The sequence below is a fragment of the Podarcis filfolensis genome (genome assembly GCF_964270895.1).
Source record: "Podarcis filfolensis genome assembly, chromosome: 9".
NCBI lineage: Eukaryota > Metazoa > Chordata > Lepidosauria > Squamata > Lacertidae > Podarcis > Podarcis filfolensis.
The window spans coordinates 49,510,280-49,531,205 of NC_139610.1; the positions used below are offsets into that span (position 1 = coordinate 49,510,280).

Sequence of the window (20,926 nt, forward strand, 5' to 3'; positions counted from 1 at the left end):
GTCCCCCCATACAGGGGGGTTGTGGTTATGAAGTGGGCTTAAATGTAAAGAAGTAGGTGGGAAAGAAACAGGTGAGAATGAAACTCTGGATGCACGAAGGGTTTGTTTGCACACCAATAACCAGTGGGCATGATCTCAGATGAAGGTACCAACTGCCTTTTCTGATATGTTTTTATGTACTGCAGCAAAATTTAGTTCTGAGGAGGAATTTTATGTGTGAGACAGATGAGATGGTGTTGTGGATATTTTCAATTAGCAGTTCTTCAGAAGGAAGAGTTCCCAAGATTATAATCTTCTAATTAGCCAGTGTTCTTAAATTGTTTCAGGCTGCTCTTACTGTGGTGGCTTGTTTGATTTTATTTTCCACAGGAGCAACAACAGACTGGTTCTTTTCTGGTAAGAGACATCTTGAGGAATTCCCCATCTGTGGCTTTTTCTCATACTTAAACTTGCAAATACTTGTTTAGGTTCCAAATGAGCCTTGGTGCATTTTGAATGTTATAGACAGTGACACTTGTGATGTGCTATATGTACACAACAAAAATCCGAAACATTCATTAAAGGTGCATTGGATCAAATACTTCACAGTGAATTGGGTTTTTAATGAATAGTGCCTTTTCCCTGCTTCTAAAAAGCCAAAACAGATTACTATTTCTTTTTATTTAATTGATATTGTTGTTAGGACACTCAGAACTTTTGCTCTCCTTGTCATTATAAATGATAGCATGAATAAAACAAAACAAATGTGATATAATGACCAAGACACTTACAGCCTGAGCTGTGGTGCCATCTGATTTGCTATAACACAGAGACCAACCTTGTTTGCTAAGCAAGATATTCATCTGGGGGACGTGGGGAGAGACATGAAAGAGCTGTGTGTAAAGTGGTTTTGATTTTAGACATGGGCCTTGGGACATAATTTCTATTTACTATTCCTTGTTTAAATGGATGTGCACTCCAAAACTTGTGGATGTGCTTGCACACACTTGAATTATCTCCTTTTGTCAACATTTTCCCAAACAAAAACTGACCCCCTGGAAATTTACTGTAAAAGCAAAAAAAGTAACCAAATTTTAAACCCCACTCCCCACAATTTTTTTTAAATTTATTTACTAACTGGCTTTCATGATCTCCATGTAAACCAAGAGGCATGGTATCAAGACATCAAGCAAAATCCATCTGGAAATTCTCCTGCACTTGCGTTTCACACGGACCTGCATGCTTCACAATAGATTCTGCCTTAGTAAGTGTAATTCAATGCTAAAGCTGGTGGCCAGTCCTACAGGACTTGCAGCCTGATCCTTTACTTAAGAAGGAAGTTCCATCGCTTCAGGTATGTATGAATATTGAGGACTGTTGCTTTTGGGTGGTTGCCAGGTTGCCACATGGAGATTATGCACAACTGTAAATGAGGCAAGCACATTTTTCGCTCTCCTTCTCATTCTACTTACTACCCCAGTACCGCTGTTCACCCTTCCCTCCTTCATGAAAAAAGCAGGGCTGCAGATATGCTAGAGATTATTCAAGAAACTAAAAAATAAGCCCAAAGGTACAGTGACCTCATAGGCATAGATGGTGCTTAACATATCGATAAATATATACAGATATGTAATTTTAAAAACATGTTTTACACCATACTTCTTTTTATTTTCTAACTCTTCTTTTTTAACTTTCAGAATCAGAGTGGCATTTTAATGCTTCGAACCATAAGATTTGGTCTATAAATTGTTATGGGGAGGAATGCTGAAAATTATTATTATTGTTAATTATTAAATTTCCATCAGCCCTTCTTCCCAGGGCAGAAAACACCACAGTAGTACTGAAGCAGAAAACAATAAAATTGCATCACACAATGCAGTTGTATCAAGAATTAGACAACATGCTAATTTCCTAGCTATTTCTCCAAGTGGATTTCAAAATGTAACAAAGCTAGGAACATATAATGCCAGAAGTGTGCACACTGCATGGGGAGGAGAGAATAAGTGAAACAATGAGAGTGGTTTCAGCACAATCCAACCAGCACATCTGAAACTTAAATTTTAATGTACTGTCTTTTGGAAAACTGACCCCATCACCAGATAATTGAGGGTTGTTCTAAGAAGGGAATGGCCTCTGGTAAACAAATCTGTCTGTTCTTGTATAATTTCAAAATCGAGAAAAGTCTGTTTGACCGGAGTTTATGTGACAGTCCAAAGCCCCCCAAAAGTGTGAACATCATGGAAAACAGAGCCTCTCTCAAACCACTTTCAATCACCTTGACACCATTGTCTGCCCCTATATTAACATGTTATTTTCACAAACCGTTGGGAAGAAAGCTGGGAGTTGTTATTCTTTAATATAAAATGCAAATCTTAAATTATATCAACATGCTGCTTTTATATCTTTATATGGACCCTAAACATACAGATATACTTGTTGTTTTGGGGTTTTAATTTGTTTTAAATTATCTTTTGAGTAAATCGCTTTGAGACAGTTGTTTAGAAGGTAATTAACAACAACAAAAACCCTCACACAGTGAAAGAAACTGAAGTCTGCTGTGAGGCAGAACCAGACTGAACTCTTATCTTTGTAGACACGTCCAGATATCATAGGTGGCTAATTGATTTGTGTTTATATGTCTATCTATAATGTATACGTCAGTCTTAGAACGTACCTGTCGTTCTCTTCTACATTCTGACATTAGCCACACTCCCACGTGGCCCAAAGCGCGTGAAGCAGCTCAAACGCACTTTTTATACTTGTAGAAGACCACAGGCTCCTCCCTGGCATCTCACCTTAAAAGGATCAGGTACCTTAACAGGGGATGAAGATACACTTAGGGAGCTGCTGCTGCTGCTGCTGCCCTCAGCAGGCCATCCTGTGACAGAGACCCTAACCGGCCTGTTTCTCTCTAGGGCAGCTTTCAAGTTCTGCCCCCCGAGTTGTGTGGGACCGGTTGTGGCTGTGTGTCTCTGCCGCACCTGCCTCAGCCTGTGTGACTTCGGCCACTCTCCAGGTCTCAGGAAACCGTCGTCCCTGAGAGAGTTTAAGCAGCAGACGAGAAGGAATCACGAATCCCCTCCGCCGCTTGCGCCGCCTGCCCGCTTTCCCCCGGCTGAGGGCAAAGCCCGCCGAGGAGCGAGCGAGCGCGCGCGCGAGGGGTGGGCTGCCGCGTGCGCTCCCTCCGGGACAATCGGCGAGGCTGAGGGAAGGAGGGGAGGGGAGGCGGCCGCGCGATAGGCTTTTGCCTGGCGTTGCCCAGGCGCCTGGTTGGTGCTCGGTGGCCCCGCGCGCGCTGTGTGTGCGCGAGAGCGCGTGTGTGGCGGCGGCGGCGGCGGCGGCGGCAGGGCCAGGGAGGGAAAGTAGCGGGCGGGGTGTATGGGGGGAGCGGCTCTCCCAGGCTGCACTCAAGTGACATTCAGCGCGAACAACACACTCCTAACTCAGGCGGGCAGGAGGCGAGCGAGTCGCATACAGGCGCCCTCCCCCTCAGCTCCTCGGCGCTGGGCTGTCCGCTCGTTTTTTAAAAATTACACGAGAAAGACAACTGTGGGAGAAGCGACGGGAGCCTCCAGCCAGGCAGTTTCGCCCCTCGCCCCTCTTGACTTGGTCTCCTCTCCTCCTCCTGAAGAATGGGAAGGACCTGCCGGGGCTTTGCCTGCCGTTCTGCTTCCCTCTGAAAAACGGGAAAAGGGAACGGACGAAGGAACTCTAGCATCGCGACTTCGAGGGAAGTTTAAATCCCTCTCCTCACGCTCTTTCGCGGGCAACAAGGAGCCCCGGTCGCGCTCGGTTCTCCTCAGAGCCCTCTTCGCCTCAGAAGCGCGCGCGAAGAACTCGGGGCAAAGTCGGCGCGGGCCAATCAAGGCTGGCCGTTCAGGTAAGCAGAAGCCGAGAGCGGAGAGGTGGGCGCGCGCGGCTTTCCGCGTTGCGCGGCTGGAGGCTGCTTCGCACCGTGGAGGGGCGCCCTGGGCTCTCGGCTCTCGCCGGGCTGAGGAGCTCAGACAGGAGCAGCCTAAGCGGGAGCAGAGCAGGTTTGGGGGACGGCGGGCTACGGACACTTGAGGGGGGACACTCGGAGAGAGGAGAGCAGCGGGTAAGGGCAACCCGTGCCTCGGGCGGCGGCGCCTGCCCCGCACAAGCCGAACTCAGCTGTCCGCCGCCCGGGGCTCTTTCGCCGGGAGGCTGCGCGCGCAAGCCCAGCCTTACGATCCAGCGCCCTCTGCGAGAGATCCTGGGACAGGCTGGCTCTTGGAAAGCTGCCTCCCCCGCCCCGTCTTCACTTCCCTCTCCACCTGTTTGTGGAGCCAGACAGTCCAACTCCTTGGCTCTAAAATGCACCCCGGTCGAGTATTCGTACCAGAGAGAAAAGGCGCGCGGGAGGTGGGGGAGAGATGCTTGGAGCGCAGTAGCCTCGAATCTGCTTTGCTGTCTGATGTCAGATCAGTTAAAGCGGATTAGTTACCTCTCGGCACCTTTTAAATCCAGCTCTCCGATTTAACACACACACACACACACACACACACACACACACCCCAGCCAGCCCAGAGCCCCAATTTCAACGCAAGATCCGGTGCAAGTTAGTAGCTGCTATGAAAGAGATCGAGAGAACTCCTCATGCCGGATTAATTAAAACGGTGATATTAAATGTCGGGACAGGACTACAGTTAGCAGAGTAGATCGTTCGCACGCGCGCCGAATCTGAGGTGAAGAATGGCTAAGGCAATCCCAGCCATTAAAATCTGGGGGTTTTGACCTTGGTTTTTCTAAGTTCAGGTTGGCCAAATACTATTCTGCACCTCTCTCTCTCTCTCTCTCTCTCTCTCTCTCTCTCTCTCTCTCTCTCTCTCTCTCTCGTCATCTGACGAGGCAAATCTGCCTGCTGCCAGTCTGCTTCATCCCGTGATTGATCTTCCCATTATCCTCTTTACTTTGGGAAGGGTTCTTCGTGCTGTTGGAGGGGAAAGAGAGGCATGAACCTGAGATCAAGCCAACTTTATTTCTTTCCCTTTTTGCGCCGGGGTGAGGGCGGGGGAGAGGCGCAGCTTCACAAGACTTGCCCACCAGGTTTCCTTTCGCCCCCGTCGCCCCTCCAAAGGGGCAGCGTCTGAGGGGCTGAGCAAAGCCCCCCTGGCTGGCGGAACCACGTCAGGAGACGTTCCCCACCCGCGATGAGTTTCCAGGAGCGCTCCTGTTTGAAGTCTGTTCTCGCATGGCGTGACAGTTTGGTTCTTAGGTGGGTTCCCCTTCTCTTTTCCTCCCCTTCTGTCCAAAGTTATGGACCCTCTCATTACTCCAAAGAAGGAGCATTAGGTTATTCTACCTGCTGCCGCAGCACCCCTGAAGCCTCTCCTTGTGATCTTCTGGAAGACGGTAGTTGTGGGAGAGGCTGAGGGAGACCAGGAAAAGGAAGAAGGCTCGAAATAACCCAGAGGCTGCCTATTACTTAAAAATAGCTTCTTTTCTCCCTCTTCCAGCTTGTGATCCTGTAGTCTCTTCCAAAGTTTTCCTGCAGCATAACCACTTGCAGGATATGGGACTCTGGCATTTGTCTCCACCCACATCACCACCACAGTTTAACCAAAGCAAAACTCAAACAAGTTCTTTCAAGCTGAAGTTTAAACTGTTGTTTGCAGGGACTTAAACATCCTAATTGACTTCATTGATTTGGTTTCCTTTTCCAGTTTCAGTGACAATTGGTGGCTTCTGTTTCAGTGTATCTGAAGAAGTGTGCATGCACATGAAAGCTCATACTAATAACAAACTTAGTTGGTCTCCAAGGTGCTACTGGAAGGAATTTTTTTATTTTGTATTTTGTAGTGACAATTGGAGTTAGAGATGAGTTTAGAGGATCAGAAAGGGGAGGGAGTAATTGAACGATTTTCTTCTTTAAGAACTGCTCATGATCAGTGTTATATTATTCTTAGCAAGTTTCTTTTAAACTCTCCACAAGTCTCTAAAACTAGTAATATTTTTAACAAAATATTCTAAAGAAACAAATGTGTGTTTCCAGATGGTTTTGTTTGTTTTTATTACTGCACCTTTTGGAAAATTCAGTGGATTAGTCTAGCAATGGGGTCTGGCAGTTCACAGCAATTAAAGGAACAAAACAAGAAAGATGTTACTGGATGGAATGAATATGAAATATGTGTGGCTTGTATTACACATTTATTTCAACAGAGCTGAAACTGTGACTATAAAGTAACTCTTAATCACTTACAGATACAGGTTTTTACCATTCAAAGAGCATATAATTGAAGGGTATCCCTGCTCTAAAAAAAAAAGCCCTCACCACAAGTTTATTTGTTCTGGACCCATTTAACACTCCTGTGGGAAAGTATTATGCCTTCCTCAAGCTGGTTAGCTTATTGTTATATATAAATGCAATATCCTTGCCAATGCCACAGAAAGAGAATGCTGCCTTTGAATCAACCACTGTGGGTCACCCTGGAACAAGGGAGCTGACTATTGAGTCAAGGGACCAGATGATTCTGTTCTTGGTATCTCCACTTCCCTGCGATGCCATTTTTTAAAAAAAAATTCCCCAAAAGTAAAGTATATAGTAGCATGTGGCAACTGCGAGTAAAGTATATGTTTACAAATGAGACAGTCATTTGAAATGATCCTACAAAATCACAGCTCTTGTATGATTTGTTTACTGTGCTTTGTTGAGATGCTCAGTAAGAAGGAAGGCGGGACCAAAATGGCATAATTTCTGCTCAGTACAGAACTTGCTTGTTTATGAGTCAGTTCCCAGACAAAGGGGTTGTAATACTAATGGGATCAAGTCAGAGAATCTCCACCAGGGACCTGATTTACTAGTACATACATCCAGCTATGTGCCACAGATTTCAGATCTAATGAAACTAATCTCTCCTGAGTTATTTCACATTTTCAGAAATTTAACTTGGTGGGGAACCTGCAATAAAAATTTGCAGCAGGCTGATAGTATGAGATTCTTTATCTGATATAGATTATTTTATGTATACATCATCTTCATATGTCTTGCTCAGTCCAGTGCATGTCTACTCAGAAGTAGATTGATGTTGTGCACAAGGGTGCTTCCTTCCCATGTAAGTCTGCATAGGTTTTAGGCTGCAATCCTGCGATCAATTCTGAATAAACATATATAGGATTGGGTTGCCAGTTTGATCTTTGCACTACATAAAATAACTTTTCAGTGATGTGCTTAGTCAAAATGATGGATGCTATAAAATATATAAAGTATATGGTAATTGCCTCCATGGACTCCTTGAGGAAGAAGGGTGGGAGATAAATTGAATAAATAAACAAACAACAATATAAATAATTCTTAGTCTGTTTATGACCGTATATGACACAACATTTTACATCCAAAGAATAGCTGTTGGAGTACATGGTGTAGAAACATTCCAAGCCTTGCTGAATATGTAGTACAACTTTCTCAAAGGTGTTCATGGGACCTGGATCTGGACATATCAGGGATCCTAGGTCCAGCTCCCAGAACCATTTTTGATTATTGCTTCCATCTCCTACACCCACTAATTTCCGTAGGAATCCTCCTCAACTTCACCTTGTGGTAGTGTATTGAACTCTACCATTTGTAGTTCCTACAGCCTTTTCATGTACTGAGAGAAACCTAATCTCTTCCCCCCTCCCCACTGCCCCCCCTGTGTGTAAAAATGACTAATAATTGATTTTACCAGGCTCTTATTGTATGAGGAGGCAGTATTTTGAACCAGTGTGTCCAGTGTAAGAGGAGTGCAATTTTCAGTATAGGGAAGAATAAAAAATTTCAAGTTACAGAAGAGTTGACAAGATTAACTCCTCTTCTCTTGTCTACTTAAGATAGATGTGAAATATACACGTTAAACAGAAAGCTGGATTTTAGATTTGAAACCCACTAGGTTTTTCTGTGATTGCAAAGCAAGTAAGATTGTTAAAAGCTGGCACATGTTTGCTAGTCTTTTCTGCTTTGTGTTTTGATTTCAAAACCAACAGAAACTTAAAACGGGAAATACCATTTGCAGATTTTTGTTTCTATATGTTCTGTTGTTTTTAAAATACTGAGGCGTACCAATTTTTCCTTAATTCTGACATTCTGATATTTCAAAAGATAATGGTTTCTCATACTGAGCAAATTCCAAAATATATATGAGAAAATAGTTGGCGTCATCTATAGATATGTCAGCTTTCTGTGAAGAACATGATGGCTGTAGTGTTTTCATCACTGGTTTGGGGTAAAAAGTACACTTAGTAAAGCATACAACATAATAAGACATATTTTTCTAATTTGAGGGTTTAAATTTGTCACATGCATGTTAGGCAGATGTTAGTTTGTAGATGACAGGGTTTTTTTAAAAAAAACCCCAAAACCCCCCAGAGCTTTATGGCAGCACAGAAGTAGCATTTAATGACTTAGGTGCTATGTAACAGATGCTCCGAGTGCACAGAAGCAACATGATGTTGAATGAAGTGGCCCCTTTTGTATATCTTAAACCTCTCAGATATTCTCTATATATAACACTATGTGTCTAGGCGATTCTAAACACACTCAGAGCTGCATTCTATCTTAATACTCCCAGCTAGTCAGATATGAGTCTGAGACACACAGTTCTTGAAGTTGGTGTTCTGTAAACTTGTTTCAGATGCACAGCTAATTATGTGTACATGCTTTAAAAACCTGACACGAGTCAGATGAATGCAGTAAATAGCTATTATGATATAAATGAAACTCAAGACACAACAAACAAGTTGGATAAGCATTTCTGCCCTATAAGGTTTGATTGCCCTGGTGCATTATGCACCATATTACTTTCGATTTAATGAGGGTTTGATGTAAATCTGTCCCACAACATCTGTTGAAGGTATGGTGGCTAATCAGCATAACTCCTGGGCTATCAGCTGCAGCTCATTTTTTAGCATGCACAAGACCCAAGGTTCAGTCCTTGACTTCTGCAAATAGGGCTCTGAAGGACACCCGTCTGAAACTTTGGGGGGCGGATGCTAGTCAGTGTACAGTGGTACCTGTACCTTAATTCATTCTGGAGGTCTGTTCTTAACCTGAAACTGTTCTTAATCTGAGGTACCACTTTAGCTAATGGGGCCTGCCGCCGCGCGATTTCTATTCTCATCCTGAAGCAGAGTTCGTAACCCGAGGTACTATTTCTGGGTTAGCGGAGTTTGTAACCTGAAGCATCTGTAACCTGAAGCATCTGTAACCTGAGGTACCACTGTAATGAGTTAAATTATGCCACTTACATTTCCGGAAAAACAAAAACACAAGTTTTTAATCTAGGACATGGCCATTATGTCTGTTGCATGTCAGTACAGCTGACGATGACCTTTTGTGCAAACAAATTTTTCACATGGTCCCCAGAGGTGCTTTTTGCGTGCTTGTTCGTTGTTCAGACATGCACTTGGCAAATTTAGGGTCTAGAATCTAATGGACCTTTGAACACTATTTTAAATGCTATTGTGCTTGTGAAAAGGTACAACTTTCAATAGGAGCTGGTGAAATAACTCAAGAAGAATTACGTACAAGTGAGCCCTGCTTGTCAGTTCGAAGGCGCAGAACTGCAACTCTGGTATGACCCAATGTGGGGGTGTAGATCAGAGCTCTCCAGCTTTTGGGCACCTGGGGACACAGGTGGAAATCTAGGCAACTGTTGTATGTACCACAGCATGCCAGTTTTACAGAAGAAAAACTGGGGATGCTCAGAACCATGCCTCCTCCAAAAATGCAAAAGCAAAAACACCTGCACACATCACACAAGAAATAAAACAGACAAAAAAAAGAAGAAGGCTACACCCTGAACCAAACCTCCTAAACCTAGTATTTGTAAAATAAAATAGAAATTGGTAGGGACAGGGAAACCTTATTTGAGTGTTAAGTATTATGTATGAGGTTGCTGCAGCGCTCATGGAGGTCACATTGAGGGCTCCAGGTCAAATGCATCCTAAAAGTTTATCACAGGCCTATTTGCCTGCCAAGCCAATTGCAAAACATTATTTTTGTGGTGCATTGGTATAGTGCTTGTTTAGCCTCAACATGTTATTACTGGAGCATACAAACATAAGAGCAAACTGTTAGTACCCAAACCACTTGGAAACACATAATTTATCTCATGATAATAGTAGGAAAGGTTTTATTGTTTTTGAATCTGTATCTCTTCCTTTGTTTTTCTTATTATATGCTGCTTTGATAATAATGACCAGACACAGTTAAATTGGAATGTGGGAATTTAAACTTCTGTAAATTCTATTGATTATGAACAGGATTGAAAGGGGGTTAAATTCTAGTGCTTTGTGTCAACTGCATTGTGAAATGGGTTGCTCATCATTTAGGGCAAGCATTTTCTTGGTTGCTTTTCTCCAGTTCTGAACATGCCCATTCTTGCCATAATACACAGATAAGTTTAGCGTGCGATTCCTCTGATGACAACGGCTCCAAAAATGTTGCCATAATGATAATATTGCTGATTGGTATGTCTGTGTATACTCTTGGTATGTACATTGTGTTTATCCATATGACTGTGTGTCTGGAGACAATTGAGAATTGGTCCATGGAGAAAACTGACTAGAAAAGTGCAATTTTGAATGGAAGCACTATATACGGTAGTGTATCTCAGGATTTGGTGTTGGCAACTTGACATTGCTAATTAATTTTAGTACCTAATTTTTGTTGTTGTTGGCACTACCATTTAAAAGTTAATATTTAATTTGGAAAATTAGGTTGTGAAAAATTTAAATTAAAAGTAATTCCAAATAATGTTGAGTTAACAGAGGTTTTTTAGTCTGGTGGTTGGAAACAGAAATTCATTAATTTAAAGGGGCAAGTTTACATATAAGTTTGGATTTATTTGTTAGGCAACTTTGGAGGCACCCTGGAAACCTTCCGTAGGCTGATGAATATCTCTGAATCAAATATAGTTTTAGATATTGTTGTTGTTATTGTTGGCATCCGTCTGTCTAGGGAGACAATAGAAGAGTACGCTTTCAATCTTGTCTTTAAAAATACAGTCGGACAAGCTGCCACATTCTTACAGTTACACGTTCTATTGAACATAATCCCTGCAAAACATGTTTGGATCCTGGACACAGAAGCTTCTTGAATGTGAAAGGTGTCGAAGCATTTACCCTTGACTTCTGAAAGCTCTATTCTTTCCCCCCTACATTTTTTTTTTAATGTGTCAAATATGTTATGAAAAATAGTGAATAAACACATCATCAGAAATCTTATTTTGTAAAAGGATACACTTCATGATGATATAAAAGACAAACTTTTAGGCTTCGCTCGTCAGTTTCAGAAACTGTTAGAAAAACAAGCCAAAAAATGAATTTTAGATGAAGGAATGCTAGGGCTGTGTTTCACTCCTGCGGTGCCTTCATGCAATGAAGCGACAGCTTTAACCACAGAACATCTGGGCCCTAGCTTCTGTTACAGTAGAGCTTTTTAAGGGGAAAGCTTGCCTTGTTTGACTGTGCATTCATTTCGAGCCATTAAGCTTTTGCACTAGTTTTTAAAAGATTAAAAAAGTTTCTGCCACCTTTTTCAAGGGGCTATTTTCAGAATTCTCCTTGAATTTTGCCACTGTGGTGGATGTTGAATTTAATTTGGTTACTAAGCAGGTATTTATCATGCTGTTTCTCAGCTTTTTTTTTAAGGGTGAATTTACTAATTAATATATTCATTAACAAATTTATATTTAGCAGTTCACACTCTTTTTGCAACTTTTATGTGTGTGGTTTTAAAACTAAAGGTAATAGAAACAGTATGCTCTAACTTATCTCATGAACAGAAAACTATTATGGCGCTACATTTTGAAAAACATGTGTTTATATTTGTTTTTATGTCATTGCTGATGGGATTGGGTACTGATACATATAAAAGTAGAAATAATTCATACTTTCATCCATTATCTGTTGAACATATAAGTTCAAGCCTGCTCTTGAGGAGCATTATTTTTATTACTTGTTTTTTAAAAATGCTAAAAGTTTAGATGAACTTTGCAATGTAGCCTGTCATGTATTACACTTAATTTAACACTGCCTTGTACACTGTCATGGGTCATTGATGTCAAAGGTTTCATAAAGCTCTGCATTTAAGTAGCCTACCACCCTAATTCCACTTGCCTGGCAGTAAGTTTCATTGAATTCAATAGGACTTACTTCTGAGTGGACATGGTTAGGATTCTGACTGTTAATCATGAAGCAAACACATTGAAATCAATGGAACTTAAGTTAGCCATGATTAACAAATCCCATTGATTTTAATGGGTCTAGCCTGTATCATCTTATTACCAAGAGTGGAATAAGTGAGGAAAAGCGATTCAGGGCCAAATCCAGGATACGATCCTGATTCAGACTGGGGTCCCACACCAGTTTTTATATTCAAAATGCATTCTGCCGCTCTGCTATTTTTTCTCATAGATGCTGTTTGAAGTAAACAGTGTATTTGATGGCAAAAACCAGCCAGGAAGGAGACATCAGGTACATATTCCAGGTCAGGAACACATTCCAGGGCCCAATGTCTGCTTTCCCACCAAAATAAAGGCAGCCAGATTAAGCATGCTTGCTTAAACATGTGACTAATGTTATGTGTACTTTGGTCTTCATGCACCTAGAAGGAAGAATAATTAGGTCTGATTACTTTCGCTCTTAATGAAACTGGGAGGCAAAACATCTCATAGAGTATTTGAGATAAGCAAAAATGATTTTTGACAATATGTATTAGGGTCCTCTTCTATCCATAATACTTACATCAGAGGAGCTGAATGGACATGAAAGCAATCTCAACGCATAAGCAAAATTTGCAGGGGGCACAAGGCACTGTGGGAAATAACTATCTACTAAGACACTCCAGTAGATCCCAGAAGGTAGTGGGACCACCTGAACTCCCAAAGAATTATACAGAGGACTAATGAATAAGTGAAGTCCTTGTTTTAATGGCACGTGTAGTTTGGCATTGGGAGTACAACTGTATGCACACAGTGTGGAAGAAAGCCCCACTAAACCCAATGGGAGTTTTTTTTTAATATAATGTGCATAGAACCAGAATAAATGTGAGTTAAGGATTGCAGCCATAAGAGAAAAATATGCCTGCCACATTATCTGGAGGACATTTACTGGAGCAGCGATTGATAGTGTAGAGAACAGATAAGCTTCACGTTTATCTTGATGAAGTAAAACGGATGCTTTCACCTTTTGCCAATAGATTTTAATGGCTAGGAGGAAGTTCCTTGCTTTCAGCATTTTTTTGAGATGAGAATGTTTTGTATGCACAGATAGAGCTATTTAACGAGTTTTAAACTCCTAGTTTCTGGTAGTAGGCAGAAATCAAAGTAAGCTAAAGGATACTAGAAAGTAGGACGGAACAAGAGGAGATGATTTATTATTTTAGAAAACTGCAGTGGGGTATCTCACTGCAGGGAGAAGTATTTGCTCTTGAAATTGATGAACTGCCCAGGGGAGGAAATCAAAACCAAAGAATGGGGATGCCTTGCTTTCAGAGGAATTCAAATATTGCATCCTTACAGAAGGCAACAAAGAATAAAACCTAATATTTATTGCATAAAGGATTTTAAAAAATTAAACTAAAAAAAATTATCTGAGAAAAAGGCAGGATATAAATAAATATAATAATAATACTCTAGAAGATTAACATTGTATAAGGACAGGCTTATGTACAACTATTCTATACTGAACATGACAGCTTTGAATGTGTTTTTTCAGTTTTACGTTGCCATTTTGCACTGTAACATCTTGTGTCCTACAAACTAATAAATTTACCCTGCGCTTGGAGTAAATGTTGAAGCTGCTGGCTTGCCAATAAAGAGGCAGTCTCTCCCTGAGTTTAAGCTGAATTCCAGGAGCAATTTATTATTAATCCTTAATGATTTATCCCTCATTAATGAGTTCACAGCAATCCTTGCTATCCATTGATGAGTTTCCTAAGAATCTAGATACTTCTACTTCACCTCAATTTTTCTAAAAGGTGGTGATAGATAGCTTTTTTACTCTGTTAGGTAGAGTTTTTTCAACTTACACAGAAGTTTTTTCAACTTCTTACACAAATGCCGGCTTGTACCACAAACTACAGGTGCATAAAGTATGCAATTGTGCAAGGAAGTACAGTGCCCTGTTGCACCATAATAAGTGCAGATGAGTTTATTACTAAGGATTATTACCAGTGCTTTTTTTAATAGAAAAATTGGTGCCAGTACTTACCATGAAATTGTTACAGCAAGTGAGCAACTGCGGTAAAAAAGCACTGATTATTATGATGGCAAAGTAGGGTACAGATTGGGACAGTTGTGTTTGGTAATCAACAGCAAGCGCTTGGTTTGTGTTGAAGAAAAATAAAAGGGGCTTTTTGGCGTACAGTGGGTTTGCTAGGTTTGTGGGGGAATAAACATGGTCTTCTGCTGGTTTGCAGAACTGAGTTGCTAGAAAAATGTGCCCACCAACCACAAGCTATTACATGAAAATGGATCCTGGATGGTTACCATGGCTGGGCACCTACCAGATGGTGTGACTCGTTAATCTCTCTCCCTCCTGCCCCAGTTTGGAGGCAGTGTGCTTTCTTTCTCTGTGGAGCACGCAGCTGCTGATGGTATGTTTCTAAATAACGAGGTTGCCCTCCTTCCCCAGGGAATCAAATTTTGTTGTGTTTGGATACACTATGGCTAACTAAGAATTGTTAACGGAGCTTACACACTCATCCTTGATTATCTGTGTCCCACAGGGGACTCAGAATAAATTCAGCTAATTGATGATAATTGCTAGTTAAAGGGCATTGTAGTAACCTCTGTTTATCCTAATTGAATTAGTACCGTACCATATTGTGGATAAAATCTAATAACTGATAGGGCCTTAATACACAAGATGTAGTGATAATTAGTAGAGATAAGTGAAACATAAATGAACAAAAACAGTGTTTTTGGTCTACATTCTCCCAAGTTCTGCTGTTCCTAACAAATATGAATATGAAGAAGAAGAAGAAGAAAAGCTGTTATTAGATAGATTAGGCTTCCTGAACAGTGAACAGTGGCGCTGTGATAGCTGTTAGTTTGTGATAATAATGAGGTCGTTTTGGTTAAACTACCTGTGCTATTGATAAGATTAATATGGATAAGAAATGCCTGTCCCATAGATTATCATTTTCAGTTAAATTTGACTGTTTAGCCTTGTGTATTTTTTATGCAAAAAAGCTTTTAGACAGCTAAACAGATGAGGAGGTAGCTATGTAGGAATAGCCTTCTTTATCACGTTTACTGTGTTATAATTTATCCTGAGTCTTTGTGATAGAGTTGGATACAATTTCTAGGTTACCCTTGTTTGCTCCTGGCAGACACATAGTATGAGACTTACAAACACGCAAGCAGGTTCTGTTCTGTTTGCACTGCTAAGCTGCCCCTGCCATACATCATAGGTGAATGTTCCTCATGCTGTGTAAACTAACAATGTTTGAAATTTCCCTGCAACAGGGAGTATGGCCACCACTTTTGCGTCATATAATAAAAGAACAGGCATGGTGTTCTGAACCTTCCGGAATTTTTAAATAGTAGAACATTGAGAACAGTTTAGGAACATTTTTTTCATCAGATCATCATCATTATAATGATGATATTCATAGTAGCCCCAATTTCTCAGCGGCTTTATCTTAGCCTAGCTGTTCTCAGGTATGTACATTTAGCATTCTTCTTCTTGATTTATATTTGCATTTGATTTAAAGAGAAAATTATTGCATTCCTATACATTTTGGAAAACAATAAGAATAAATAATAATAATGAACAACAATAATAAATAAATGCTGTAATATTAATTAAGCAAAAAAATGAATACTCAATACAACCTCTTTCCTCTTTCCACAAACTCCAATTGTCAGGGTCTGCACCTTAATTGAACAGAATGGTTTAGATCCAAACTAGTTAGTCATGCTACAAGTAAACCCCTTGAAATTAACTAAAGCCGAAATTCTAAAGCCAACAAGCTGGGAGTAAGCCCCACTGAATTAAATAGGGCATAGTTAGTATTGTACTATAAGCCTGGATCCACTCTAATAACTGAGAATAACGGGGTTTCAGGTCACTGTAGACTAGAATAGAGGTTTAAGTTATGAAATCATTTTGCAAAATGCCCATGCTGTTATGAATATGAAAGTGCTTTGTTGTTTCCTATTTAATTCAGATACACTAATCTGTTTGCATCCAGACTGTCTAAACTGACTTGTTGAAATCTAGAAACCTGATGCAAATTAAACTGTTTACAGACTTGAGGTGGTGATAATGCTGTGTTTCCTTCCATTGGCTGGAGCATCCTGTGGGTAGAGTTCTGAATATCCAACCAGTGAGGAGGCCAGTGGCGTAGCGTGGGGGGTGCAGGGGGGGCCGGCCGCACCGGGCGCAACATCTGGGGGTTAGGGTTAGGGGGCGCAAATCCACGGGTTAGGGGGCGCAAATCCACGGGTTAGGGGGCGCAAATCCATGGGTTAGGGGGCGCAAATCCACGGGTTAGGGGGCACAAATCCACGGGTTACGGGGCACAAATTACTTGCCTTGCCCCGGGTGCTGACAACCCACGCTACGCCACTGGAGGAGGCTGCAGGAAGTGGGACAATCAGCAAAAATTAACCTCCTCCACCCCTGTCCCTAGGATCATCCACTAGCCTTCCATGAACAGAAGAAACCCATCTGTTTATGAAAGGCACATTTACAATCCAAGTCCCTGTGTTTGGACATGTATCCACAAATATTAGTCTTTCTCCCACACTAGTTGCTGTTTTAAATACATGGTGGTGGAATACTTAGGATGCTTAGGAATTGCCAGCAGGTGGAGATGTAAGTGGTGTGTGAATAGCTGCATCTTGGAGCAGTCAAAGTATCTTAGCCTAGCCTACCTCACAAGGTTGTTGTTAGGTTAAATTGGGAGGAAGAAGACCATGTATGTCAGCATGAGCTCCTTGGATGAAATGTAATGATGAATGTGATTACAGTGGTGATAGGATTGTAAAAACCAGGAGATCTTCCTTGGAAATCAGAGCCCCTTTTTCATTCAGCTTTGCATAAGGAGGCAGAAACCTCTCTAGTTTTGTGTAATTAGATTGCATTTTGTTGAGACAAACCATCAGGCTGTAAAGAGCAACCATGAGTGACTCTCCAAAGAAGGATAACCCTAAAACATGGTAGGAGCCATTTTAAGCCCTGTAAATTTTGACTCATTTGGTCAGAAAGGGGGGGGGGAGGACCATGGTTGTAGAAAACCCGCTACATTCTACTAATTGTGCACATGCACAATTTAGATTTATTGCCCTGGACTGTTTTAGTTGAAATAAGATTTGGATTTGGATTTGCATCCTAGTGTGATTGGGCTTCAGCCTGGTTAGCAACAGGGATGTGTTTCTCCTTTACCCAGCACTCGTCCCCTCATAAGCAGGTGCTGAAAGGGGTGGGTTCATTTTTGCGGGGCATTAAAAGTTTGTGAAATGCATTCCACCTTTGTTTTGGCACAGAACAAAAAATGAAACCATGCTGCTCTTTGTGTAAACAATACAGCCGATTTACTTAATCCACATTCATCTATTCAATTTACAAATCTCATAACACAGTAATAAGATCTCATAATAAATTTATGTACCACTTGAGGAAAAGCCTCTGAACTACGTTAAAACAACAAGAAAAGTTTCCTCTTAATTAATTATAGCATAACTTCTTGGCACACATTTGTGTAACATAGATACTGATAATCAAGACAAATTTGGCAGAATTTACATGGAAATAAATGTGTTAAGCAATATATCCATAGCTGTCCATGCATGAGCAAAATGGACTTCCACTCACTTAATGGAATTTCACATTCCTGTCTTTCTCCTGTAGCCCTCCATGCAGCCTCAAAATCTGCTCTGTGGATTGAAGGCCCCCCAGAGCATATTTTGGGGTTGCATGGGAGGGGGCTGCAATGGGGAGAGAGGAACATGAAATCTCTTTCCATAAGTGGAAGTCCATTCTTTTCACAGATGGACAGCATTAGATACACTCCTTAACCCACTTAGAACTGTATAAACTCCACTAAAATATTAGATTCAACCCATAGTCTGTGTTGAAATGTCATTTATTACAGGGAATTCTGACAAATGGTTAGGTCAGTGGAAAATTCTATTTTTGTAGAATTTTAATAGTCTTTAATGAAACTTCTGTGTCAACTACTTCCTCTTTGGTCAGAATAGTATTTAATTTAATTTTCAAATTCTTCCATGAGAAAAAAGTACCTTGTAGCTCTGAAAACAAACTGAACCAATAATAAATTCATGCGTTCTACTTTAAGTAAAAAGCAAATTCTCTGAGGTCAGCGATTACACCATGTCTTAATTGAGCCCCATGTCTTCTCATATTCCTTTCTAATTACATTTCTAAAGTAAATCCGAAAAATCATTTGACTAAAGATAATTCCTACTTGGCAAGGTATCAGTTATATAATATAGTGCATGATATTTAAAAACCTGAAAACATGCCATTGACATGCTTAAGGCCTCTGGATAAAATCATGGAAAGTAATAGTAATAAATATGTGTCCTCTTTATCATCTCGTTGGTGCAATGCCTTCGGTAATAGTGCTTTCTGTTTATGAGTAATGTTCATCTAAGGATGGTTGAGAAACCTTTGCTAAGCCCCGTGATGCTTCTCAGAAGCAGATAATTGGGCCCCCAACACAACTCAGTCCATCTTCTACCTTTGAAAAATAGAATTCCCTTGACGTACATTCCAACCCCCACTTAATCTGGAAATAATAATGAAGAACAGGAAAGCAACTCAAGCAGGCTTCCCACCTCCTAGTCTCTACATATGTCCTCCAAATCCCCCAACAGCTCCAGAAGCATGAAGATCCTGAACTTTGAACTAATTACCCCCCCTCCCTGCCAAAACATTGTTTTCTTTTAGTACTTCTTTCTTAAAGCCATCGTTAAAAAGTTTGGGGGATTTGAAGGTTTCCAGATTGTTGTCATGGTCACTCATCTGTGGTACGCTGACCTATGTGCCTGTTTATATGCCCCCTTTCTTTTTTTCACGAGTAGCTAGCTAAAGGACTAACCTTTCCCCTGCCATGGACAAATAAACAGAGAACAAGCAGCTAAGCAAGTATAAAGCCTTTGATCATATGATTTTGATAGCTCTTAATCACACCGTTTTATGCATAGCCAAGACACATTATTTTTGAAAAACAAAAACCATTGCAAAAAAATGATTTCTTGGTCAAGATAAGACTGTTTTCTGTACATGATTAGAAGAAATGTTTAGAAACCATAACATCTCAGAGAGTTAATAGCTAGGTTGGTTCTAGAGAATGAAAGATGGAGGTGAAGTGAAATTATACCCTGATTAGTTCAAAACAAGTTTAGACTGGCTCAAACTGGAGCACCAAAGAAGGGCCTTCAGATTAGATCAAAAAGCACAGTAACATGGTTGCCACTTACAGCTTCCTATCCAGAATTCCAGCTTGCTTCTAAACTTTCAAAACCTTTCATTTGATCAAATGCACATAATAATAATTGTGTACTTAGCCTTGGAAAAATCTTTTGAGAAAGCCCCTCAGTAAAGCTTAGCAGTTTGTTTTATGGATTAGACAGGTGGTTTTATGGATTAAGGAACAGGAAGCCATTTTCCCAGTTGAAGGGTGTAAAAATTGAGTCCTCCAAGGACCAGTATTTCTCAACTTATTTCATAAATGTTCTAGAGTTAGGGGTGAGTAGTGGACTATGCAAAATTGTTCAGAGTGATTAAAACAAAACAAAAAGGGATTGTGAAGAGCTCCAGAAGGATCTCTCCAAATTGAGTGAATGGGAAGTAAAATGACAAATATGATTCTATGTTAATGTAAAGTCATGTGCACTGGGGCAAAAGGGGCCTAATTTCACATATGTACAAAACAAGAAAACTCCTCCATGAGGAAAACATACAACTCAGCTAGAGATCTGCCACATCTAACCCATCCTACCAAGCCCAGGGTTAGGATTTCACCCCTAATCTGCATGTGATAATGGCAGCTATGATGTACTGTCCCTTTCAAATATTTACCAGAGGAACCATACTGTATAAAAAAGTATTTAAAAAAATAGGTGAAGACTTGCATCATATCAAACAGCAGGCAAGAAATGAACAGAAGGGAACATACCTTGAAAGAACTGCATGCAGAAGCCACCTACTTAGCCTATACAGAAATTGTGTTGTAATTGAAAGACCCTCATGAGGGAAGATGTGAAAGGGTGAAGAAATTTAAGGAAATCTGAGATGCTTGGTTAGAGCTAATATAATAAATAAAAGCAGCACACTTGATTGAGTAAGCCAGCATACAGACTAAATACAGCCAGCACACTTCTTAATCTTGCACTGTAACAATATTTTCCCCAGTCCTGTTTGAATGTGTCTTTTAGGAATTCCTCTGACATTGATTTGGTGAGGTTGGATTTGGGATAGGAGAAACTCAGATCTGATATGTGCATATTTGTTTGGTGAGGTCTAGAGAATTGTTTGCTTCCGGACCTTTGACCCTGGAATATGAAATGTAGTTGCTAATTGATTCTGTAATTCAGAGCATATTTCCTTGGAAGCAAGTTCCATTGAAACAAATGTGACTCACTTTAAATAAGTACAGGCAACTTTCAATGCACAGGCAACTTACAGCCGATTTACATGGAGGTTATGTTTCAAGGCACCACACACATATGTGAAATTGTGTAGATTTGAAACACCATAGGAAAATCCTGCAAGCATCCCAAAAACTATAGGAACTCTTGAAAAACCCTTTAAAAAGCCAGCAACATTTACTAAACTCCACCACTATCAGTCCCTCCAAACCTCATTGCTCAAAATCCAATTCTCCACAAGCCTCAACCGTCAGGGCAAGGGCTCCCAGGATTGCTAGGTGCTGTTTTGGCACCTTTTGCCCATCCTGGGCTCTTCTAGGGCCATT

The 20,926-nt window shown here is 40.9% G+C and overlaps 1 protein-coding gene across 2 annotated transcripts in view; it reads left to right on the top strand.

Moving 5' to 3' along the window:
• Positions 1 to 2,805: 2,805 nt before the first annotated feature.
• Positions 2,806 to 20,926, top strand: part of NDNF (neuron derived neurotrophic factor) — a 33,712-nt gene continuing 15,591 nt past the window's right edge. Inside the window, exon 1 of one of the 2 annotated variants that reach the window (XM_083571377.1) lies at positions 2,806 to 3,859. Coding sequence is in view for 1 of the 2 variants with exons in the window: in XM_083571376.1 (XP_083427502.1) it covers positions 5,151 to 5,215 (65 nt within the window). In the remaining variant the exon portion in view is untranslated. Of the gene's footprint in view, positions 3,860 to 4,856; positions 5,216 to 20,926 lie in introns of those variants that run through there. The other variant, XM_083571376.1, reaches the window with a different exon arrangement.